The sequence below is a fragment of the Phyllobates terribilis genome, unplaced genomic scaffold (genome assembly GCF_046119375.1).
Source record: "Phyllobates terribilis strain yellow unplaced genomic scaffold, ASM4611937v1 Scaffold_8__6_contigs__length_399053987, whole genome shotgun sequence".
NCBI lineage: Eukaryota > Metazoa > Chordata > Amphibia > Anura > Dendrobatidae > Phyllobates > Phyllobates terribilis.
In genome coordinates this window covers 196,532,935-196,559,879 of record NW_027362768.1, presented here as the reverse complement: position 1 = coordinate 196,559,879, position 26,945 = coordinate 196,532,935, and the positions used below count along the sequence as shown (strand labels likewise).

General features: G+C 50.4%; 1 protein-coding gene across 12 annotated transcripts in view; it reads left to right on the top strand.

The window, feature by feature from the left end:
* Positions 1-10,583: 10,583 nt before the first annotated feature.
* Positions 10,584-26,945, top strand: part of TTLL7 (tubulin tyrosine ligase like 7) — a 202,691-nt gene continuing 186,329 nt past the window's right edge. For 4 of the 12 annotated variants that reach the window (XM_073643989.1, XM_073643979.1, XM_073643978.1 and 1 more), the window contains exon 1: positions 22,156-22,284. In XM_073643989.1, the coding sequence (XP_073500090.1) occupies positions 22,236-22,284 (49 nt within the window). In that variant the 5' untranslated portion in view covers positions 22,156-22,235. Of the gene's footprint in view, positions 10,879-18,732; positions 18,805-22,155; positions 22,285-22,548; positions 22,619-24,686; positions 24,807-26,945 lie in introns of those variants that run through there. The other 8 variants (XM_073643984.1, XM_073643982.1, XM_073643985.1 and 5 more) reach the window with 7 other exon arrangements.

Sequence of the window (26,945 nt, the reverse complement as noted above, 5' to 3'; positions counted from 1 at the left end):
AGGTTACACCTGGGCAGTGACGTCACACAGGTGACATTTCCCCTTAATACTCTATATATACAGGTAAGGTCACACCAGGGCAGTGACGTCACAAAGGTGACATTCTCTCTCCATACACTATATACACAGGTGAGGTCACACCAGGGCAGTGACATCACACAGATGACATCCCCCCTCCATACACTATATACACAGGTGAGGTCACACCTGGGCAGTGACATCACACAGGTGACATTCCCCCTCCATGCACTATATATACAGGTGAGGTGACACCTGGGCAATAACTTCACACAGGAGACATTCTCCCTCCATACACTATATATACAGGTGAGGTCACACCTGGGCGGTGATATCACACAGGGGACATTACTCCTCCATACACTATATATACAAGTGAGGTCACACCTGGGCAGTGACATCACACAGGTGACATTACCCCTCCATACACTATATATACAGGTGAGGTCACACCTGGGCAGTGACATCACACAGGTGACATTAACCCTCCATACACTATATATACAGGTGAGGTCACACCTGGGCAATGACGTAACACAGGTGACATTCTCCCTCCATACACTATATATACAGGTGAAGTCACACGTGGGCAGTGACATCACACAGGTGACATTACCCTCCCATACACTATACATACAGGTGAAGTCACACCTGGGCAGTGACGTCACACAGGTGACATTCTCCCTCCACACACTATACATACAGGTGAGGTCACACCTGGGAAGTGATATCCCACAGGTGACATTACCCCACCATACACTATATATACAGGTGAGGTGACATCGAGGCAGTGACGTCACACAGGTGACAATACCCTCCCATACACTATACATACAGGTGAGGTGACATTGGGGCAGTGACATCACACAGGTGACATTACCCTTCCATACACTATATATACAGGTGAGGTCAAACCAGGGCAGTAACGTCACACAGGTGACATTCTCCCTCCATACACTATATATACAGGTGAGGTCACACCTGGGCAGTGACATCACACAGATTACATCCCCCCTCCATACACTATATACACAGGTGAGGTCACACCTGGGCAGTGACATCACACAGGTGACATTCCCCTTCCATGCACTATATATACAGGTGAGGATACACCTGGGTAGTGACGTCATACAGGTGACATTCCCCCTTAATACTCTATATATACAGGTGAGGTCACACCTGGGAAGTGATTTCACACAGGTGACACTACCCCTCCATACACTATATATACAGGTGAGGTCACATCTGGGCAGTGACATCACACAGGTGACATTACCCCTCCATACACTATATATACAGGTGAGGTCACACCTGGGCAGTGATATCACACAAGTGACATTACCCCTCAATACACTATATATATAGGTGAGGTCTCACCGGGGCAGTGACATCACACAGGTGACATTACCCCTCCATACACTATATATACAGGTGAGGTCACACATGGGCAGTGACATCACACAAGTGACATTACCCCTCCATACACTATATATACAGTTGGGGTCACACCTGGGCAGTGACATCACACAGGTGAACATTACCCCTCCATACACTTTATATACAGGTGAGGTCACAACTGCGCAGTGACGTCACACAGGTGACATTACCCCTCCATACACTATATATACAGGTGAGGTCAAACCTGGGCAGTGATGTCACACAGGTGAGAATCTACCTCCATACACTATATATACAGGTGAGGTCACACCTGGGCAGTGACGTCACACAGGTGACATTCTCCCTAAATAAACTATACATACAGGTGAGGTGACACCTGGGCAATAACTTCACACAGGTGACATTCTCCCTCCATACACTATATATACAGGTGAGGTCACACCTGGGCAGTGATATCACACAGGTGACATTACCCCTCCATACACTATATATACAGGTGAGGTTACACCGGGGCAGTGACATAACACAGGTGACATTACCCCTCCATACACTATATATACAGGTGAGGTCACACCTGGGCAGTGACATCACACAGGTGACATTACCCCTCCATACACTATATATACAGGTGAGGTCACACCTGGGCAGTGATATCACACAAGTGACATTACCCCTCCATACACTATATATACAGGTGAGGTCACACCGGGGCAGTGACATCACACAGGTGACATTACCCCTCCATACACTATATATACAGGTGAGGTCACACCTGGGCAGTGACATCACACAGGTGACATTACCCCTCCATACACTATAAATACAGGTGAGGTCACACCTGGGCAGTGACGTCACACAGGTGACATTACCCTTCCTTACACTATATATACAGGTGAGGTCACACCTGGGCAGTCATGTCACACAGGTGAGATTCTTCCTCCATACACTATATATACAGGTGAGGTCACACCTGGGCAGTGACGTCACACAGGTGACATTCTCCCTCCATACACTATACATACAGGTGAGGTGACACCTGGGCAATAACTTCACACAGGTGACATTCTCCCTCCATACACTATATATACAGGTGAGGTCACACCTGGGCAGTGATATCACACAGGTGACATTACTCCTCCATACACTATATATACAGGTGAGGTCACACCTGGGCAGTGACATCACACAGGTGACATTAGCCCTCCATACACTATATATACAGGTGAGGTCACACCTGGGCAGTGACATCACACAGGTGACATTAACCCTCCATACACTATATATACAGGTGAGGTCACACCTGGGCAATGACATCACATAGGTGACATTCTCCCTCCATACACTATATATACAGGTGAAGTCACACGTGGGCAATGACATCACACAGGTGACATTACTCTCCCATACACTATACATACAGGTGAAGTCACACCTGGGCAGTGACGTCACACAGGTGACATTCTCCCTCCACACACTATACATACAGGTGAGGTCACACCTGGGAAGTGATATCACACAGGTGACATTACCCCTCCATACACTATATATACAGGTGAGGTGACATCGAGGCAGTGACGTCACAAAGGTGACATTACCCTCCCATACACTATACATACAGGTGAGGTGACATCTGGGCAGTGATATCACACAGGTGACATAATCCCTCCATACACTATATATACAGGTGAGGTGACACCTGGGCAGTGACATCACACAGGTGACTTTTCCCACTCCATACACTATATATACAGGTGAGGTCACACCTGGGCAGTGACATCACACAGGTTATATTCCCCCTCCATACACTATACATACAGGTGAGGTGACATCGGGGCAGTGATATCACACAGGTGACATAAACTCTCCATACACTATATATACAGGTGAGGTGACACCTGGGTAGTGACATCACACAGGTGACTTTTCCCACTCCATACACTATATATACAGGTGAGGTCACACCAGGGCAGTGATATCACACAGGTGACATTACCCTCCGATACACTATACATACAGATGAGGTCACACCTGGGCAATGATGTCACAGAGGTGACATTCTCCCTCCATACACTATATATACAGGTGAGGTCACACCTGGGTAGTGATATCACACAGGTGACATTCCCCCTCCATACACTATATATACAGGTGAGGTTACACCGGGGCAGTGACATCACACAGGTGACATTACGCTCCCATACACTATACATACAGGTCAGGTCACACCTGGGCAATGTCGTCACACAGGTGACATTTTCCCTCCATACACTATACATACAGGTGAGGTCACACCTGGGCAGTGATATCACACAGGTGACATTCCCTCTCCATACACTATATATACAGGTGAGGTCACACCTGGGCAGTGACATCACACAGGTGATATTACCCTCCCATACACTATACATACAGGTGAGGTCACACCTGAGCAATGACGTCATACAGGTGACATTCTCCCTCCATACACTATATATACAGGTGAGGTCACACCTGGGCAGTGACATCACACAGGTGACATTACCCTCCCATACACTATACATACAGGTGAGGTCACACCTGGGCAGTGATGTCACACAGGTGACATTCTCCTTCCGCACACTATATATACAGGTGAGGTCATACCTGGGCAGTGATATCACATAGTTGTAACGGGTCTGGGAGGTGGAACCTCTGAGCAACTATACAAGGGGGCAGTCCTTGTAAGGAAGCGGGTGGCTCCCAGGGAAGGCGGGCAGGTAGTCACGGCTAGTGACGGGGACAGTCTCTGAGTAGAAGGGCAGGAGGTCACGGCAAGTGACGGGGACAGTCTCTTGACAGGCGGGTGGTCACGGCAAGTGACGGCAGAGCCTCCAGGTAGGCTAGCAGGCAGGTAGCAGGTGGACGCTCCCAGGTGAGCGGGCAAGAGTCTCTGGACAGGCAGGTGGTCACAGCACGTGACGGCGGAGCCTCCAGGTAGGCTAGCAGGCAGGTAGCAGGTGAGCGCTCCCAGGTGAGCGGGCAAGAGTCTCTGGACAGGCAGGTGGTCACAGCATGTGACGGCGGAGCCTCCAGGTAGGCTAGTAGGCAGGTAGCAGGTGAGCGCTCCCAGGTGAGCGGGCAAGAGTCTCTGGACAGGCAGGTGGTCACAGCACGTGACGGCGGAGCCTCCAGGTAGGCTAGCAGACAGGTAGTAGGTGAGCGCTCCCAGGTGAGCGGGCAGACTGATCCATAGACAGACTGGCAGGACTGGTAGGCAGACTGTCGGACCGCAGATAGATAAGTAACAGGCAGGAATCTGGCAGGTGACTGGCAGGTAACTGGCAGGTAACTGGTAACGGGACCTGTGGGCTGAAGCAGAGTTGAAAGGCTTTGCAACAACATTGCTCGGTCACCTCCATTTTGGAAGAGGTACCTTATATATGGGAGGTCCTCCGGCAATTGGCCGGGGACTCCTTAGGATGGCGCTCGCGGTCCCTTTAAGAGAGGGGGAGCGCGCGCGCCCTAAGCACACTGCCGGGGAAGGAGCGCATGCCGGAAGCAGCAGGGAGAGAAGCGCTGGAGGACGCCGCGCCAGGAGCGGGGAGGTGAGAGGGATGGCGTCTCTGCCTAGTACGGGGCAGAGACGCCGATGCTACAACAGGTGACATTACCCCTCCATACACTATATATACAGGTGAGGTCACACCGGGGCAGTGACATCACACAGGTGACATTACCCCTCCATACACTATATATACAGGTGAGGTCACACCTGGGCAGTGACATCACACAGATGACATTACCCCTCCATACACTATATATACAGGTGAGGTCACACCGGGGCAGTGACATCACACAGGGGATATTACCCCTCCATACACTATATATACAGGTGAGGTCACACCTGGGCAGTGATGTCACACAGGTGACATTCCCCCTCGGTACACTATATCTACAGGTGAGGTCACACCTGGGCAAAGACGTCACACAGGTGACATAACCCCTCCATAATGTATGTATACAGGTGAGGTCACACCTGGACAGTGACATCACACAAGTGACATTACCCCTCCATACACTATATATACAGGTGAGGTCACACCTGGGCAGTGACATCACACAGGTAACATTACCCCTCCATACACTATATATACAGGTGAGGTCACACATGGGAAATGACATCATACAGGTGACATTACCACTCCATACACTATATATACAGGTGGTCAAACCTGGGCAGTGACATCACACAGGTGATATTACCCCTCCATACACTATATATACAGTTGGGGTCACACCTGGGCAGTGACGTCACACAGGTGACATTACCCCTAAATAAACTATATATACAGGTGAGGTCACACCTGGGCAGTGACATCACACAGGTGACATTACCCCTCCATACACTATATATACAGGTGAGGTCAAACCAGGGCAGTAACGTCACACAGGTGACATTCCCCTCCATACACTATATATACAGGTGAGGTCACACCTTGGCAGTGACATCACACAGATGACATCTCCCCTCCATACACTATATACACAGGTAAGGTCACACCTGGGCAGTGACGTCACACAGGTGACATTCCCCCTTAATATTCTATATATACAGGTAAGGTCACACGAGGGCAGTGACGTCACAAAGATGACATTCTCTCTCCATACACTATATACACAGGTGAGGTCACACCAGGGCAGTGACATCACACAGATGACATCCCCCCTCCATACACTATATACACAGGTGAGGTCACACCTGGGCAGTGACATCACACAGGTGGCATTCCCCCTCCATGCACTATATATACAGGTGAGGACACACCTGAGCAGTGACGTCACACAGGTGACATTCTCCCTCCATACACTATATACACAGGTAAGGTCACACCAGGGCAGTGACGTCACAAAGGTGACATTCTCTCTCCATACACTATATACACAGGTGAGGTCACACCAGGGCAGTGACGTCACACAGGTGACATTCTCCCTCCATACACTATATATACAGGTGAGGTCACACCTGGGCAGTGACGTCACACAGGTGACATTACCCTCCCATACACTATACATACAGGTGAGGTCACACCTGGACAGTGACATCACAAAGGTGACATTCTCCCTCCATACACCATATAAACAGGTGAGGTCACACCTGGACAGTGACATCACACAGGTGACATTCTCCCTCCACAAACTAAACATACAGGTGAGGTCACACCTGGGCTATGACGTCACACAGGTGACATTCTCCCTCCATACACTATATATACAGGTGAGGTCACATCTGGGCAGTGCTATCACACAGGTGACATTACCCCTCCATACACTATATATACAGGTGAGGTCACACCGGGGCAGTGACATCACACAGGTGACACTACCCCTCCATACACTATATATACAGGTGAGGTCACACCTAGGCAGTGACATCAAACAGGTGACATTACCCCTCCATACACTATATATACAGGTGAGGTCACACCTGGGCAGTGATATCACACATGTGACATTACCCCTCCATACACTATATATATAGGTGAGGTCACACTGGGGCAGTGACATCAAACAGGTGACATTACCCCTCCATACACTATATATACAGGTGAGGTCACACCTGGGCAGTGACATCACACAGGTGACATTACCCCTCCATACACTATATATACACAGGTGAGGTCACAACTGCGCAGTGACGTCACACAGGTGACATTACCCCTCCATACACTATATATACAGGTGAGGTCAAACCTGGGCAGTGATGTCACACAGGTGAGATTCTACCTCCATACACTATATATACAGGTGAGGTCACACCTGGGCAGTGACGTCACACAGGTGACATTCTCCCTAAATAAACTATACATACAGGTGAGGTGACACCTGGGCAATAACTTCACACAGGTGGCATTCTCCCTCCATACACTATATATACAGGTGAGGGAACACCTGGGCAGTGATATGACACAGGTGACATTACCCCTCCATACACTATATATATAGGTGAGGTCACACCGGGGCAGTGACATAACACAGGTGACATTACCCCTCCATACACTATATATACAGGTGAGGTCACACCTGGGCAGTGACATCACAAAGGTGACATTACTCCTCCATACACTATATATACAGGTGAGGTCACACCTGGGCAGTGATATCACACAAGTGACATTACCCCTCCATACACTATATATACAGGTGAGGTCACACCGGGGCAGTGACATCACACAGGTGACATTACCCCTCCATACACTATATATACAGGTGAGGTCACACCTGGGCAGTGACATCACACAGGTGACATTACCCCTCCATACACGATATATACAGGTGAGGTCACACCTGGGCAGTGACGTTACACAGGTGAACATTACCCCTCCATACACTATATATACAGGTGAGGTCACAACTGCGCAGTGACGTCACACAGGTGACATTACCCCTCCATACACTATATATACAGGTGAGGTCACACCTGCGCAGTGACATCACACAGGTGACATTACCCCTCCTTACACTATACATACATGTGAGGTCACACCTGGCAGTCATGTCACACAGGTGAGATTCTACCTCCATACACTATATATACAGGTGAGGTCACACCTGGGCAGTGACGTCACACAGGTGACATTCTCCCTCCATACACTATACATACAGGTGAGGTGACACCTGGGCAATAACTTCACACAGGTGACATTCTCCCTCCATACACTATATATACAGGTGAGGTCACACCTGGGCAGTGATATCACACAGGTGACATTACTCCTCCATACACTATATATACAGGTGAGGTCACACCTGGGCAGTGACATCACACAGGTGACATTACCCCTCCATACACTATATATACAGGTGAGGTCACACCTGGGCAGTGACATCACACAGGTGACATTACCCCTCCATACACTATATATGCAGGTGAGGTCACACCTGGGCAGTGACATCACACAGGTGACATTAACCCTCCATACACTATATATACAGGTGAGGTCACACATGGGCAGTGACGTCACACAGGTGACATTACCCCTCCATACACTATATATACAGGCGAGGTTACATCTGCGCAGTGACATCACACAGGTGACATTACCCCTCCATACACTATATATACAGGTGAGGTCACACCTGGGCAGTGACGTCACTCAGGTGACATTCTTCCTCCTTACACTATATATACAGATGAGGTCACACCTGGGCAGTGACGTCACACAGGTGATATTACCCCTAAATACACTATATATACAGGTGATGTCACACATGGGCAGTGATGTTACACAGGTGACATTCTCCCTCCATACACTATATATAAAGGTGAGGTCACACCTGGGCAATGACGTCACACAGGTGACATTACCCCTCCATACACTATACAAACAGGTGAGGTCATACCTGGGCAATAACGTCACACAGGTTACATTCTCCCTCCATACACTATATATATACAGGTGAGGTCACACCAGGGCAGTGACATCACACAGGTGACATTACCCCTCCATACATTATATATACAGGTGAGGTCAAACCAGGGCAGTAATGTCACACAGGTGACATTCCCCCTCCATACACTATATACACAGGTGAGGTCACACCTGGGCAGTGACATCACACAGGTGACATTCCCCCTCCATGCACTATATATACAGCTGAGGTCACACCTGGGCAGTGACATCACACAGGTGACATTCTCTCTCCATACACTATATACACAGGTGAGGTCACACCAGGGCAGTGACATCACACAGATGACATCCCCCCTCCGTACACTATATACACAGGTGAGGTCACACCTGGGCAGTGACATCACACGGGTGACATTCCCCCTCCATACACTATATATCCAGGTGAGGTCACACCTGGGCAGTGACGTCACACAGGTGACATTCTCCCTCCATACACTATATACACAGGTGAGGTCACATCAGGGCAGTGACGTCACAAAGGTGACATTCCCCCTCCATGCACTATATATCCAGGTGAGGTCACACCTGGGCAGTGACATCACACAGGTGACATTATCCCTCCATACACTATATACACAGGTGAGGATACACCTGGGCAGTGACATCACACAGGTGACATTCCCCCTCCATGCACTATATATCCAGGTGAGGTCACATCAGGGCAGTGACGTCACAAAGGTGACATTCTCTCTCCATACACTATATACACAGGTGAGATCACACCAGGGCAGTGACGTCACATAGGTGACATTACCCTCCCATACACTATACATACAGGTGAGGTCACACCGGGGCAGTGACATCACACAGGTGACATTCTCCCTCCATGCACTATATAAACAGGTGTGGTCACACCTGGACAGTGACATCACAAAGGTGACATTCTCCCTCCATACACCATATAAACAGGTGAGGTCACACCTGGACAGTGACATCACACAGGTGACATTCTCCCTCCACAAACTAGACATACAGGTGAGGTCACACCTGGGCAGTGACATCACACCGGTGACATTCTCCCTCCATACACTATATAAACAGGTGAGGTCACACCTGGACAGTGACATCACACAGGTGACATTCTCCCTCCACAAACTAGACATACAGGTGAGGTCACACCTGGGCAGTGACATCACACAGGTGACACTACCCTCCATACACTATATATACAGGTGAGGTCACACCTGGGCAGTGACATCACACAGGTGACATTCCCCCTCCATACACTATATATACAGGTGAGGTCACACCTGGACAGTGACATCACACAGGTGACATTCTCCCTCCACAAACTAGACATACAGGTGAGGTCACACCTGGGCAGTGACATCACACAGGTGACACTACCCTCCATACACTATATATACAGGTGAGGTCACACCTGGGCAGTGACATCACACAGGTGACATTCCCTCTCCATACACTATATATACAGGTGAGGTCACACCTGGACAGTGACATCACACAGGTGACATTCTCCCTCCACAAACTAGACATACAGGTGAGGTCACACCTGGGCAGTGACATCACACAGGTGACACTACCCTCCATACACTATATATACAGGTGAGGTCACACCTGGGCAGTGACATCACACAGGTGACATTCCCCCTCCATACACTATATATACAGGTGAGGTCACACCTGGGCAGTGACGTCACACACGTGTTCCCGCCTCCGTCTCTGTTGCTAGGCTCCGTGTTTGCGTTCCAAGCCCTGACTCACAGCCTGTACCATCTGACACTCAGGAGTAGGGGTGTGTTCTTCTACATATCGCCACCACCCTGACTGGATCCCAGAGCACGTACATGAATATTCCTAGGGCCGCTATCACAGTACAGTAACCGGGGTGTTCTCCGGGGCTGTCCGTGTCCTCACGGCTCCGTCTCGTTCCCCCCGCGGGAGGCAGCAGTGGTGCGGTCTCTCTTTGCTGTAACCTCCAGTGTCCGGAGCTGAAGGGGCAGAGGGAGACCCCGCACCGCGGAGAGAGACCCCCGGCATCTCCCCGGCACCCCCATCATCCGCACAGCTGGTGAGTCCTGAGCCCCGAGCAGCCGGCAGCAGAGTAGACGGGAGAGGCGGCATGAATCAGCAGCATCGCCGGGGAGGAGCAGCCGCCTCATCCGGAGCCGGTCAGCAGCTGGAGGAGCATCTCCTGCCCGGGGCTGTATATACCGTATATACTGTATACTGTGCTGTATATACTGTGTGCAGGGCTGTATATACTGTGTGCAGGGCTGTATATACTGTATATACTGTGTGCAGGGCTGTATATACTGTATACTGTGCTGTATATACTGTGTGCAGGGCTGTACATACTGTATATACTGTGTGCAGGGCTGTATATACTGTGTGCAGGGCTGTATATACTGTATACTGTGCTGTATATACTGTATACTGTGCTGTATATACTGTGTGCAGGGCTGTATATACTGTATATACTGTGTGCAGGGCTGTATATACTGTGTGCAGGGCTGTATATACTGTATACTGTGCTGTATATACTGTGTGCAGGGCTGTACATACTGTATATACTGTGTGCAGGGCTGTATATACTGTGTGCAGGGCTGTATATACTGTATACTGGGCTGTATATACTGTGTGCAGGGCTGTATATACTGTGTGCAGGGCTGTATATACTGTATACTGTGCTGTATATACTGTGTGCAGGGCTGTACATACTGTATATACTGTGTGCAGGGCTGTATATACTGTGTGCAGGGCTGTATATACTGTATACTGTGCTGTATATACTGTGTGCAGGGCTGTATATACTGTATATACTGTGTGCAGGGCTGTATATACTGTGTGCAGGGCTGTATATACTGTATACTGTGCTGTATATACTGTGTGCAGGGCTGTACATACTGTATATACTGTGTGCAGGGCTGTATATACTGTGTGCAGGGCTGTATATACTGTATACTGTGCTGTATATACTGTGTGCAGGGCTGTATATACTGTATACTGTGCTGTATATACTGTGTGCAGGGCTGTATATACTGTATATACTGTGTGCAGGGCTGTATATACTGTGTGCAGGGCTGTATATACTGTATACTGTGCTGTATATACTGTGTGCAGGGCTGTATATACTGTATACTGGGCTGTATATACTGTGTGCAGGGCTGTATATACTGTATACTGTGCTGTATATACTGTGTGCAGGGCTGTACATACTGTATATACTGTGTGCAGGGCTGTATATACTGTGTGCAGGGCTGTATATACTGTATACTGTGCTGTATATACTGTGTGCAGGGCTGTATATACTGTATACTGTGCTGTATATACTGTGTGCAGGGCTGTACATACTGTATATACTGTGTGCAGGGCTGTATATACTGTGTGCAGGGCTGTATATACTGTATACTGGGCTGTATATACTGTGTGCAGGGCTGTATATACTGTATATACTGTGTGCAGGGCTGTATATACTGTATACTGGGCTGTATATACTGTATACCGTGTGCAGGGCTGTATATACTGTATATACTGTGTGCAGGGGCTGAATATACTGTATATACTGTGTGCAGGGCTGTATATACTGTATACTGGGCTGTATACACTGTATACTGGGCTGTATACACTGTGCAGGGCTGTATATACTGTATATACTGTATACTGGGCTGTATACACTGTGTGCAGGGCTGTATATACTGTATACTGGGCTGTATATACTGTATACTGGGCTGTATACACTGTGTGCAGGGCTGTATATACTGTATATACTGTATACTGGGCTGTATACACTGTGTGCAGGGCTGTATATACTGTATACTGGGCTGTATACACTGTGTGCAGGGCTGTATATACTGTATACTGGGCTGTATACACTGTGTGCAGGGCTGTATATACTGTATACTGTGCGCAGGGCTGTATATACTGTATACTGGGCTGTATATACTGTATACTGGGCTGTATACACTGTGTGCAGGGCTGTATATACTGTATACTGTGCGCAGGGCTGTATATACTGTATACTGGGCTGTATATACTGTATACTGGGCTGTATACACTGTGTGCAGGGCTGTATAAACTGTATATACTGTATACTGTGCGCAGGGCTGTGTATACTGGGCTGTATATACTGTATACTGGGCTGTATACACTGTGTGCAGGGCTGTATACACTGTGTGCAGGGCTATATAAACTGTATATACTGTATACTGTGTGCAGGGCTGTATATACTGTATATTGTGTGCAGGGCTGTATATACTGTGTGCAGGGCTGTATATACTGTATACTGGGCTGTATATACTGTGTGCAGGGCTGTATATACTGTATACTGTGTGCAGGGCTGTATACACTGTGCAGGGCTGTATATACTGTATACTGGGCTGTATACACTGTGTGCAGGGCTGTGTATACTGTGTGCAGGGCTGCTGTATATACTGTATACTGCGTGCAGGTCTGCTGTATATACTGTGTGCAGGTCTGCTGTATATACTGTGTGCAGGTCTGCTGTATATACTGTGTGCAGGGCTGCTGTATATACTGTGTGCAGGGCTGCTGTATATACTGTATACTGTGTGCAGGGCTGCTGTATATACTGTGTGCAGGGCTGTATATACTGTGTGCAGGGCTGTATATACTGTGTGCAGGGCTGTATATACTGTATACTGGGCTGTATACACTGTGTGCAGGGCTGTATATACTGTATACTGTGTGCAGGGCTGCTGTATATACTGTATACTGTGTGCAGGGCTGTATATACTGTATACTGTGTGCAGGGCTGTATATACTGTATACTGTGTGCAGGGCTGCTGTATATACTGTATACTGTGTGCAGGGCTGCTGTATATACTGTATATTGTGTGCAGGGCTGCTGTATATACTGTATACTGTGTGCAGGGCTGTATATACTGTATACTGTGTGCAGGGCTGCTGTATATACTGTATACTGTGTGCAGGGCTGCTGTATATACTGTATATTGTGTGCAGGGCTGCTGTATATACTGTATACTGTGTGCAGGGCTGCTGTATATACTGTGTGCAGGGCTGCTGTATATACTGTGTGCAGGGCTGTATATACTGTATATTGTGTGCAGGGCTGCTGTATATACTGTATATTGTGTGCAGGGTTGTATATACTGTATACTGTGTGCAGGGCTGTATATACTGTGTGCAGGGCTGCTGTATATACTGTATACTGTGCCCAGTGCTGTGCTGTATTCTGAAGTCAAGGCCTAAAGTGTTGGCATCCTTGAAATTGTTGCAGAAAATTAAGTTTTTCTCCCAGAAAATTATTGCCATTCCCCATGTTTTGTTATACAGGTTTATTTCCTTTCTGTGCATTGGAACAACACAAAATAGAGAAAAAAAGGCAATTTGGACAAAATTTCACACAAAGCACAAAAATGGGCCGGACAAAATTGTTGGCACCTTTCCATAATTGTGGGTAAATATCTTTGTTTCCAGCATGTGATGCTCGTTCAGACTCACCTGTGGCAAGTAACAGGTGTGGGCAATATGAAAATCACACCTGACACCAGATAAAAAGGGGAGAAGTTGCCTCAATCTTTGCATTGTGTGTCTGTGTGTGCCACACCAAGCATGGAGAACAGAAAGCGGAGAAGAGAACTATGAGGACTTGAGAACCAAAATTCTCGAAACATATCAATAATTTCAAGGTTACAAGTCCATCTCCAGAGATCTTGATGTTCCTTTGTCCACGGTGTGCAACATAATTAAGAAGTTTACAACCCATGGCACTGCAGCTAATCTCTCTGGACGTGGACGGCAGAGAAACATTGATGGAAAGTTGCAGCGCCATCAAGTTCCAAAGAAATTCCAGCTGTCCTGCAGGCTCAGGGTGCATCAGTATCAGCGCGAACTATTCATCCATCTGTGAATGAAATGAAACGCTATGGCAGGAGAGCCAGGAGGACCCCACTGCTGACACAGAGACATAAAAAAGCTAGACTGCGGTTTGCCAAAATGTACGTGAGTAAGCCAAAATCCTTCTGGGAAAGCGTGTTGTGGACAGATGAGACCAAGATAAAGCTTTTTGGTAAAACACATCATTCTACTGTTTACTGAAAACAGGATGACGCCTACAAAGAAAAAAAGACAGTACCTACAGTCAGATATGGTGGAGGTTCACAGATGGTTTTGGGGATGTTTTGTTGCCTCTGGCACTGGGTGCCCTGACTGTGTGCAAGACATCATGAAATCTGAAGATTACTAAAGGATTTTGGGTGGCAATGTAGGGCCCAGTGTTAGAAAGCTGGGTGTGCGTCCTAGGTCATGGGTCTTCCAGCAGGACAATGACCCCAAACATACTTCAAGAAGCCCCCAGAAATGGATGGAAACAAAGTGCTGGAGAGTCCTGAAGTGACAGCAATGAGTCCGGATCTGAATCCCATTGATCACCTGGGGAGAGATCTTACAATGGCTGTTGGGAGAAGACGTCTTCACATATGAGAGACCTGGAGACGATTGTAAGAAGAGTCCAAGATCCCAGCTGAGGAGGAAGAAGCTGATGGTTATAGGAAGCGACTGATCGCAGGGATTTATTCCAGAGGGTGCAACCAAATATTAAGGAGGGGGACAACAATTGTGTCCGGACCTTTTTTTGGGTTTTTATGTGAAATTATCTCCAATTTGCCTTTTTTTTCTCTGTATTTTTTGTGTTTGTCCAATAGACACAAAGGAAATAAACCTGAGTATAACAAAAGATGTGGAATTGTGATCATTGTCTCTGAGAAATACTTCATTTTCTGGAACAATTTCAAGGGTGACAACACTTTCAGCCATGACAGTATATACTGCGCCCATTGCTGTATACTATATGCTGTGCACGGTGCTGTTCTGTATACTATCGTGTGTGCAGTGCTATATACTGTGTCCAGTGCTGTATACTATATGATCCATACTGCGACCAGGGCTGTTCTTTCTGCCTACTGTGCCCGGCTGTATACTGTATGCTGTGCTGTATAATGTATATCATGCTCGGGATATATACTGTATCTTTGGATGTGCTGTATACTATATACTGTGCCTGGGCCACAGACTGTGTATATGGGGGTCCTGCTTCTCCAGCAGCTCCCTGACAGCTTACCAGAAATGTTTCCACACTGTCAATCCATTTCTTCAAACATTTTCTTGGCATTTTTAGAAGTTCTGTGATTGGTCGGGAGATGAGAAGCTTTCCAACATAAGGAACCAAGCACCGACAGGTTTCATGACCCTGGGAGATGTCTCTGGTTGTGGCCCATTGTCTGGTGGCGACCCCTCTATATACCCGGGGAGATGTCTCTGGTCGTGGCCCATTGTCTGGTGGCGACCCCTCTATATACCCGGGGAGATGTCTCTGATCGTGGCCCATTGTCTGGTGGCGACCCCTCTATATACCCGGGGAGATGTCTCTGGTCGTGGCCCATTGTCCGGTGGTGACCCCTCTATATACCCGGGGAGATGTCTCTGGTCGTGGCCCATTGTCCGGTGGTGACCCCTCTATATACCCGGGGAGATGTCTCTGGTCGTGGCCCATTGTCCGGTGGTGACCCCTCTATATACCCGGGGAGATGTCTCTGGTCGTGGCCCATTGTCCGGTGGTGACCCCTCTATATACCCGGGGAGGTGTCTCTGGTCGTGGCTCATTGTCCGGTGGTGACCCCTCTATATACCCGGGGAGGTGTCTCTGGTCGTTCATCGCTCATCTCCCGGCCGGTAACAGCAGAAGGACCCCGACCGCCGGACCCATCTGCGGGACGGAGATGCAGCCGGGAGATGAGCGGCGCGAGGCGCTCATGTCCCGGCCGGTAGCAGCGGAAGGACCGCTGGTGTCGCTGACCTCCATGCGGAAGGGAGGACCGGGGAGCGGCGCTGCGGGTCGGGATACTTCTGCTGCGAGCGCCCGCTCATGTCCCGGGTTCTCGCTGCGGAAGTACCCGCACAGGCAGCGCCGCTCCCCGGTCCTCACCAAGACGATTCGATGATTGGTCGCGGTCTTCGGACCCGACCAATCACTGATCTTAGCACAAAAGTTAAATACCGCTGTGCTGATTGGTCGCGGTCGCTACCCGCGATCAATCACCGATTTGGGCGCCAAATTTAAATATCGGCTGCGACCAATCAGCACAGTAGTGGTTAACTTTAGCCGCAAGATCAGTGATTGGTCGCGGGCCAAGACCGCGACCAATCACCGATTTGTGCGGCACATTTATATAGCGGCCGCGACCAATTGGATGTCAGCGCCGCTCCGCGGTCCTCCCTTCACACCCTTGCCGCATGGATGTCAGCGGCACTGCCTGTGCGGATACTTCCGCTGCGAGAACCCGGGACATGAGCGACTGCTCGCAGCAGAAGTATCCCGACCCGCAGCGCCGCTCCCCGGTCCTCCCTTCACACCCTAGCCGCTGATGTCCCCACAGTATCCGCATGGTGTTATAAAGATCCGGACATTTGTGTTAAAAATCGCTGATTGGTCGCGACATTAAATATCGGCCGCGACCAATCACCGATCTTGGCTCCACATTTAAACACGCTGTACTGATTGCTCACGGCCGCTATTTAAATGTGGCGCCCAAATCGGTGAATGGTCGCGGGCAGCGGCCACGACCAATCAGCAGAGCGGTGTTTAACTTTAACACCAAGATCACTGATTGGTCGCGTGCGGAGAGCGCGACCAATCAGCGAATCGTATTGGTGAGGAGCGGGGAGCGGAATCGTATTAGTGAGGACCGGGGAGCGCCGCTGCCTGTGCGGATACTTCCGCTGCGAGAACCCGGGACATGAGCGAGCGCTCGCAGCAGAAGTATCCCGACCCGCAGCGCCGCTCCCTGGTCCTCCCTTCACACCATAGCCGCTGATCTCCCCACAGTATCCGCATGGTGTTACAAAGGTCCGGACATTTGTGTTAAAAATCGCTGATTGGTCGCTGGCGCTGCCCGCGACCAATCACCGATTTGGGCGCCAAATTTAAATATCGGCCGCGACCAAACACCGATCTTGGCTCCACATTTAAACACCGCTGTAATGATTGGTCGCAGACGCTATTTAAATGTGGCGCCAAAATCGGTGATTGGTCGCGCCCAGCGTCGGCGACCAATCAGCACAGCGGTGTTTAAATGTGGAGCCAAGATCGGTGATTGGTCGCGGCCGATATTTAAATTTGGCGCCCAAATCGGTGATTGGTCGCAGGCAGCGCCAGCGACCAATCAGCGATTTTTAACACAAATGTCTGGACCTTTGTAACACCATGCGGATACTGTGGGGAGATCAGCGGCTAGGGTGTGAAGAGAGGACCGGGGAGCGGCGCTGCGGGTCGGGATACTTCTGCTGCGAGCGCCCGCTCATGTCCTGGGTTCTCGCAGCGGAAGTATCCGCACAGGCAGCGGCGCTCCCCGGTCCTCACTAATACGATTCCGCTCCTCACCAATACGATTCGCTGATTGGTCGCGTGCGGAGAGAGCGACCAATCAGTGATCTTGGCGCTAAAGTTAAACACCGCTCTGCTGATTGGTCGCGGCCGCTGCCCGCGACCAATCACTGATTTGGGCGCCACATTTAAATAGTGGCCGCGACCAATCACCGATCTTGCCGCCACATTTAAACACTGCTGTGCTAATTGTCGCGGACGCCAGCCGCAACCAATCAGCGAGCTTGGCGCCAAATTTAAACACCTCTTTGCTGATTGGTCGCGGTCGTGACTAATCAGCGATTTTGGTGCCAAATTTAAACACGCTCTTCATTCCTCACTAACATGGTTCGCTGATTGGTCGCGGGCGGCGCCCGCGACCAATCAGCGATTTTGCCGCCAAATTTAAACACCGCTCTGCTAATTGCGCCCCGTCGGCCGCATACCTATTCTAGAATACCCGATGCGTTCGAATCTGGCCACCATCTAGTAGTTTATAATTCTGTTTGTGTTTATACACAGCAGGCAGTCTGAGCAAGCAGAGCTGCAGTGTAAAGCATGGAGGAAGGACAGAGCCACAGCATGGGAATGCAGGTATAGTTTACACTCCCATTAGGCAGGGCAGCCAGGCCAGAGTCACTGATCCATTTGGAGATTAAAAAAAACTCCACTGATGATACCCTGACGTGAGTCATCACCTGGTGGTCGTGAGTCATCACCTGGTGGTCGCAGCGACTAACCCACAACTGTGTGTCCACTTTGAAGGGTAATGATAACTCCTGTATATAAACCTCATTACGGCACATGGAGCACATATGGGACCCCTTTATGTGCTAGGACTGAGGGCTGAGCTGGAGGATCTGCCACCTCTGACGGCTCTTTATTGGAACGGTCCTACCCTGCAGGGGCGAGGTAATTGTGCGCCCACATGTGGCTTATGTCAGTAGTGTCAGCTGATTAGAGGTTAGAGACGCTGCCTGGTGTCTTTGTGGACAACCCCTTTAAGGCCCCCGTAATGCACGTTGGAGCACATGGCGAGTATCCTGGAGGCTCGTGCATCTTCATCTCTTCTTAGCTCCCATCAGATGCTGGTTGGAATTAGAAGTCCTGCGGGGCCCATTACACGCGGTGATTTGCTGCCGGCTGCGGCTTAAAAGCCTCTGTTCTGCGCAGATGAGGAGCGCATGTGACGGGAACGGCCGGGGTGACGGGAATCAGGAGCGCTGGATGCCATTGTGTTCTGCAGCTTCTTCCAGTAATTTCCGAATGTGAGCGGCGTTTCCCTGGGGTATTGTGTAATATGGGCTCGTCTATAGAAGTGCTGAGCTTAGGGGCGCAGCTTGTGCCCTTGGTGTTGGGGACCACTCTGCCATCGCCCAGGGGTTTGGATACATGGAGAGGGCAGTTATCTGAATCTTGGTCCTGCGAGAATTCAGGAGGGAGAAGTGATATTCCTTCTAATGCTATGTGCCCACGATGCAGAAATGCTGCAGATTTTTTCCGCTTCTCCCTGGCAGGAAAAACGCATGCGGATTGTGCATGCGGATTGTACATGCGGATTGTGCATGCGGATTGTACATGCGTTTTTCCTGCCAGGTAGAAGCGTTCTTCACATGCATTTCCGTATGCGGGTTGACAAGCGATTTTAGCATCACTTGGAAAGTGCTTGTCAACTTGGTCACACTATATAAATCCATGCAACCGGCGGCTGACGTCGGCGGTCATGTGACCTGTCACATGACTAAATGACATCACCGCAGGTCCTGTTAGACCATCGCGAGCCGTACAAGAGACCGGGCGCATCGTAAAGGAGACTGGGGGCCATCGGAAGGTAAGTATAATGTTTTTTTATTTTTTTACCATTTTTATTCTTTTTTTTAACTATTACTTGGTCACACTATATGCTGGTTGCCGGTTGCATGGATTTATATTGTGTGACCAAGTTGACAACCACTTTCCCACGTGATGCTAAAATCGCTTGACAACCTGCATGCGGAAATGCAAGTGAGGAACGCTTGACAAACGCTTCTACCTCGCATCCGTTTTTCCTGCCAGGGAGATGCAGAAAAAATCTGCAGCATTTCTGCATCGTGGGCACATAGCCTAAGACGTTTTTGGCATATCTAGTCCTGGTGGGTCGGGGTCCTATCTCTGCCGCTGGTCCTGGTGGGTAGGGTTCCTATCTCTGCCGCTGGTCCTGGTGGGTCGGGTTCCTATCTCTGCCGCTGGTCCTGGTGGGTCGGGATCCTATCTCTGCCGCTGGTCCTGGTGGGTCGGGGTCCTATCTCTGCCGCTGGTCCTGGTGGGTCGGGGTCCTATCTCTGCCGCTGGTCCTGGTGGGTCGGGTTCCTATCTCTGCCGCTGGTCCTGGTGGGTCGGGGTCCTATCTCTGCCACTGGTCCTGGTGGGTCGGGGTCCTATCTCTGCCGTTGGTCCTGGTGGGTCGGGGTCCTATCGCTGCCGCTGGTCCTGGTGGGTCGGGTTCCTATCTTTGTCGCTGGTCCTGGTGGGTCGGGTTCCTATCTTTGTCGCTGGTCCTGGTGGGTCGGGTTCCTATCTCTGCCGCTGGTCCTGGTGGGTCGGGGTCCTATCTTTGTCGCTGGTCCTGGTGGGTCGGGTTCCTATCTCTGCCGCTGGTCCTGGTGGGTCGGGGTCCTATCTCTGCCGCTGGTCCTGGTGGGTCGGGGTCCTATCTCTGCCGCTGGTCCTGGTGGGTCAGGGTCCTATCTCTGCCACTGGTATGGTGGGTCGGGGTCCTATCTCTGCCACTGGTATGGTGGGTCGGGGTCCTATCTCTGCCGCTGGTCCTGGTGGGTCGGGGTCCTATCTCTGCCGCTGGTCCTGGTGGGTAGGGGTCCTATCTCTGCCGCTGGTCCTGGTGGGTAGGGGTCCTATCTTTGCCGCTGGTCCTGGTGGGTCGGGGTCCTATCTCTGCCGCTGGTCCTGGTGGGTCGGGGTCCTATCTCTGCCGCTGGTCCTGGTGGGTCGGGGTCCTATCTCTGCCGCTGGTCCTGGTGGGTCGGGGTCCTATCTCTGCCGCTGGTCCTGGTGGGTCGGGGTCCTATCTCTGCCGCTGGTCCTGGTGGGTCGGGGTCCTATCTCTGCCGCTGGTCCTGGTGGGTCGGGGTCCTATCTTTGCCGCTGGTCCTGGTGGGTCGGGGTCCTATCTCTGCCGCTGGTCCTGGTGGGTCGGGTTCCTATCTCTGCCGCTGGTCCTGGTGGGTCGGGGTCCTATCTCTGCCGCTGGTCCTGGTGGGTCGGGGTCCTATCTCTGCCGCTGGTCCTGGTGGGTCGGGGTCCTATCTCTGCCGCTGGTCCTGGTGGGTCGGGGTCCTATCTCTGCCGCTGGTCCTGGTGGGTCGGGGTCCTATCTTTGCCGCTGGTCCTGGTGGGTCGGGTTCCTATCTCTGCCGCTGGTCCTGGTGGGTCGGGGTCCTATCTTTGCCGCTGGTCCTGGTGGGTCGGGTTCCTATCTCTGCCGCTGGTCCTGGTGGGTCGGGTTCCTATCTCTGCCGCTGGTCCTGGTGGGTCGGGGTCCTATCTCTGCCGCTGGTCCTGGTGGGTCGGGGTCCTATCTCTGCCTCTGGTCCTGGTGGGTCGGGGTCCTATCTCTGCCGCTGGTCCTGGTGGGTCGGGGTCCTATCTCTGCCGCTGGTCCTGGTGGGTCGGGGTCCTATCTCTGCCGCTGGTCCTGGTGGGTCGGGGTCCTATCTCTGCCGCTGGTCCTGGTGGGTCGGGGTCCTATCTCTGCCGCTGGTCCTGGTGGGTCGGGGTCCTATCTTTGCCGCTGGTCCTGGTGGGTCGGGTTCCTATCTCTGCCGCTGGTCCTGGTGGGTCGGGGTCCTATCTTTGCCGCTGGTCCTGGTGGGTCGGGTTCCTATCTCTGCCGCTGGTCCTGGTGGGTCGGGGTCCTATCTCAGCCACTGATAGCCTCTTTTCTATTCAGTCTGTGGCAGGGTGCGGCCACCTCCTTGGGATAACCAGGCCCCCTGTCCTGAGTCTCAATGCTGGGATCTTAATGGGAGATGTCCGCAATGGGAATACCATCCATCCTCTCTGCCTATGAGCCGTCCGGTAAGTCCTCTCTCCGTCAGCCCCATATACGGCACCTTGCGTGCTCGTCCATCACCGTTATTTGGGCCGTCTGGTCTAGTGATCAGGGGTCCCCCACCCTGCGGTCAGACCTTCACCATCCATCCTGTGCTTTGTGGGGATTGCCCTTTAAGCTGGTTGTCATGAGTCATTTTGCTTCCTCTCCATTGTTGCAGTTGTCAGGAGACTTTGTTTCTGCACATCCCGGCCGTTACAGTGTAACAAACGCCCAGCTCCTGTGCTAACACCTGTATTTGTTGTGCACACAAGTCAGGAGTTCACTTCCGCCCGTTGTGCTGTGCGGGGACTGCTCCCGGTGAGGTTTGCGGTGGTTTCTGTAGGATTCCTGTGTACTCTCATCGGTAAAGTTAGGGAAACTTCATGAAAGGGGTCACAAATCTGAGTGCTTTGATAACGGGGACCCCACAGATCCTGAGAGCAGCGGGGGGTCAGCTGTGGTCGCCGGACCTGAAGGTGAGGAGTCGTCCTATGAAGGGGATCTGTGCGATGTATCGCGAGGATAGGCCGTCACCTTGTCATCAGGTCGGGGGTCCGACCTCTGCTCCCCACCGTTCCTAGAAGTAAAGGTGACACTGCACTGGTGTAACACTACAGCCCCTTCTTCCCTGCTGCGGGGCCCCGGGCTCCCGGTTGTACAGGGGACAACAGCCGCACCTGTTCACTTGAATGGGGCTGCACTTTCCTGTGATGGGGGGCCGCTGTGGATGGGAAGAACAGTGAAGGGACGCAGTCCTATAGGATGAGTTAATGTGACGAGACCCCTAAACCTGTATATGACCTGCTTCAAAGAGGGGTGTCCAGGGTTAACCCTCTATCAGCCAGGATGGAGGTCTGTCCAGAAAGTATATTATCCCCCATTATAATAATAATAATAATAATAATAATAATTATTTTTTTATTTATATAGCGCCAACATATTCCGCAGCGCTTTACAATTAAGCGGGGACATGTACAGACAATAAAAACAATACAATGTATCACATTTCACCAGTTACAGGAGGAGCGAGGGTCCGGCTGCTCGCAAGCTGACAATCTATATGGAAATGGGGGGACACAATAGGTAGAACCTGGTCATCAGCCAGCGTCTAAGAGCAGATACCGTGTGGAGGATGTGGAGACAGGTGAATACGGGGGGCAGAGGAAGATTATAGGAGAAAATTCTTAGCGTTTTGTGATTCCTCTGTTATTCCTCATGGGCATATTTTATTTATTTAGACATTTGGCAAATGGGCGTGTCCATCCTACTTGTTAAAGGGGGTCTCTGTTTTGTCCGGCAGCAATGATTGGACAATATGTAGGGACCTGATGCCCTGTTAATTGATACAAGTGGAAGCAGAGGGGCCGGGAATTGCTTGGTCTTTGCCTTTAAGTGCATCATGCTGAACTTTTACTTCCATTATAAAAACAGATACAAAGCGGGAACCAAACGGACCCCATAATGATCAATATGGACCCCATAATGATCAATGCGGACCCCATAATGATCGGTGTGGACCCCATAATGATCGGTGTGGACCCCATAATGATCGGTGTGGACCCCATAATGATCGGTGGGGACCCCATAATGATCGGTGCGGACCCCATAATGATCGGTGCGGACCCCATAATGATCGGTGCGGACCCCATAATGATCGGTGCTGACCCCATAATGATCGGTGCTGACCCCATAATGATCGGTGCGGTCCCCATAATGATCGGTGCGGTCCCCATAATGATCGGTGCGGACCCCATAATGATCGGTGCGGACCCCATAATGATCAGTGTGGACCCCATAATGATCAGTGTGGACCCCATAATGATCAATGTGGACCTCATAATGATCAGTGCTGACCCCCTGCTTCCACTTTACATCAGAACTCCACGCGGCGTGTGCACATGGCGGAGGATGTCACCCCCCAGTACTATAACACGGAGCGTCCAGAAGTAAAGCGCGCTGCGGTGTCCCCCCAGAGGACTGGACGCTGGATGTACCGCTGGGGGCAGCTCCGTCTTGAGCCGTCACTTTACCTGGCGTTTCGGGGCGGCCGCCGGACTGTGATCCGTGCACGCTCCTTATCATCATTCATCGGGTCAATTTCAAGTTTCAGAACTACAACGAATGCAATGTTTCCCTATTGGGTAAAAAAATGTAGAAATAATCGGATGTGGTCCCGAGTGCGGGCGACTGAGCAGCGTCCACTGGTTTTTCGGGAACAGCGGCCGCCTCTCCCCTCCTCACGCCGTGCGGTTGCTGTTATCACCGCGGCCCGGTGCTAAGTTTGTACATGACCAGATTAGAGGTTTTTATCTGTTTAGTGCAAATTTGTTGCTATGGTTACAGCTTGTCCCGAACATAATCCCATGAGCGAAGGAAACGAGAGTGTGAGGGATTCTGGGTAGTGACGCCATTGCATCGGTGTAGGATGATCTGGACTCTGATTGCTGTGAAGGTCGGTGGACGCGATATTCCCGGGTCGTCTCATCCTCCGCTTGACATGGATACGGTGAATTTGCACGCTGCTGATTTGTTGCGGTATTTTCCGTGCCGCTTCCTATGTCTGAATTGCGTTTGGAGCAGTCGCTGTTCCTGCTGCAGAAATGAGAACGTCCCGGGAATTGAGCTGATTTTTTGGTCGCAGAAGTTTCTGCTACAAATCTGCTCCAGGGAACGTCCCGGGGAAATCTGCAGATCTGAGCGCAAAGAATCAGACGCTGATTCCAAGTCTCGTGATGTGGGTGAGCTCTCATCAGATTGTATCCGCTGGCTCCTTCTCCCCCAGCTTTCTCCAGATTGGGTGGGTGCGGTGAAATCTGCACGGTATCATCAGACATTAATTGCTTTTTGTTAATGGTTGCATAATTTTCCAGAAATCGCGTGAATACGAGAAATAAGCAAGTTGTACGGATCCAGCAGAAAGTTGCTGTGACTTTATGAAGTCGCCTGGGACCCCAAACCCACCGCAACTGCACCTGAATGAAGTAACATGATAAGTGATATGGTGCGAGTGCTCAAGGTTTTATCGAGCAAACAAAACTATAATAATAATAATAATAATAATAATCAGGATATACACTGCTTAGTACAGTGCCAGCATTGTGCACGAGATCTGTAGGTGCCGGCATTGTGCACGAGATCTGTAGGTATCTGCTGTGGAGAACAGACCGGCACTGACGATGTAATGTCCGGAGCATTGAGATTTCTGCTGCAAATGTTACAGTGGACGTCGCTCTGCAGATAGTGCAGCATGGCCCAACGGCACCAAAACTCTGCAGGGTATATATCGCTGTGTATTCACCACGGCAGTGTCTGCAGGGGTATATATCGCTGTGTATTCACCACGGCAGTGTCTGCAGGGGTATATATCGCTGTGTATTCACCACGACAGTGTCTGCAGGGTATATATCGCTGTGTATTCACCACGACAGTGTCTGCAGGGTATATATATCTGTGTATTCACCACGGCAGTGTCTGCAGGATATATATCGTTGTGTATTCACCACGGCAGTGTCTGCAGGGGTATATATCGTTGTGTATTCACCACGACAGTGTCTGCAGGGTATATATATCTGTGTATTCACCACGGCAGTGTCTGCAGGATATATATCGTTGTGTATTCACCACGACAGTGTCTGCAGGGTATATATCGTTGTGTATTCACCACGGCTGTATCTGCAGGGGTATATATCGCTGTGTATTCACCACTCCAGTGTCTGCAGGGTATATATCGCTGTGTATTCACCACGGCTGTATCTGCAGGGGTATATATCGCTGTGTATTCACCACGGCTGTATCTGCAGGGTATATAACGCTGTGTATTCACCACGACAGTGTCTGCAGGGTATATATCGCTGTGTATTCACCACGACAGTGTCTGCAGGGTATATATCGCTGTGTATTTACCACGGCAGTGTCTGCAGGGTATATATCGCTGTGTATTCACCACGGCAGTGTCTGCAGGGGTATATATCGCTGTGTATTCACCACGGCTGTATCTGCAGGGGTATATATCGCTGTGTATTCACCACGACAGTGTCTGCAGGGTATATATCGCTGTGTATTCACCACGACAGTGTCTGCAGGGTATATATCGCTGTGTATTTACCACGGCAGTGTCTGCAGGGTATATATCGCTGTGTATTCACCACGGCAGTGTCTGCAGGGGTATATATCGCTGTGTATTCACCACGGCAGTGTCTGCAGGGGTATATATCGCTGTGTATTCATCACGGCAGTGTCTGCAGGGGTATATATCGCTGTGTATTCACCACGGCAGTGTCTGCAGGGTATATATCGCTCTGTATTCACCACGGCAGTGTCTGCAGGGGTATATATCGCTGTGTATTCACCACGGCAGTGTCTGCAGGGTATATATCGCTGTGTATTCACCACGACAGTGTCTGCAGGGTATATATCGCTGTGTATTCACCACGACAGTGTCTGCAGGGTATATATCGCTGTGTATTCACCACGACAGTGTCTGCAGGGTATATATCGCTGTGTATTCACCACGGCAGTGTCTGCAGGATATATATCGTTGTGTATTCACCACGGCAGTGTCTGCAGGGGTATATATCGCTGTGTATTCACCACGGCAGTGTCTGCAGGGGTATATATCGCTGTGTATTCACCACGGCAGTGTCTG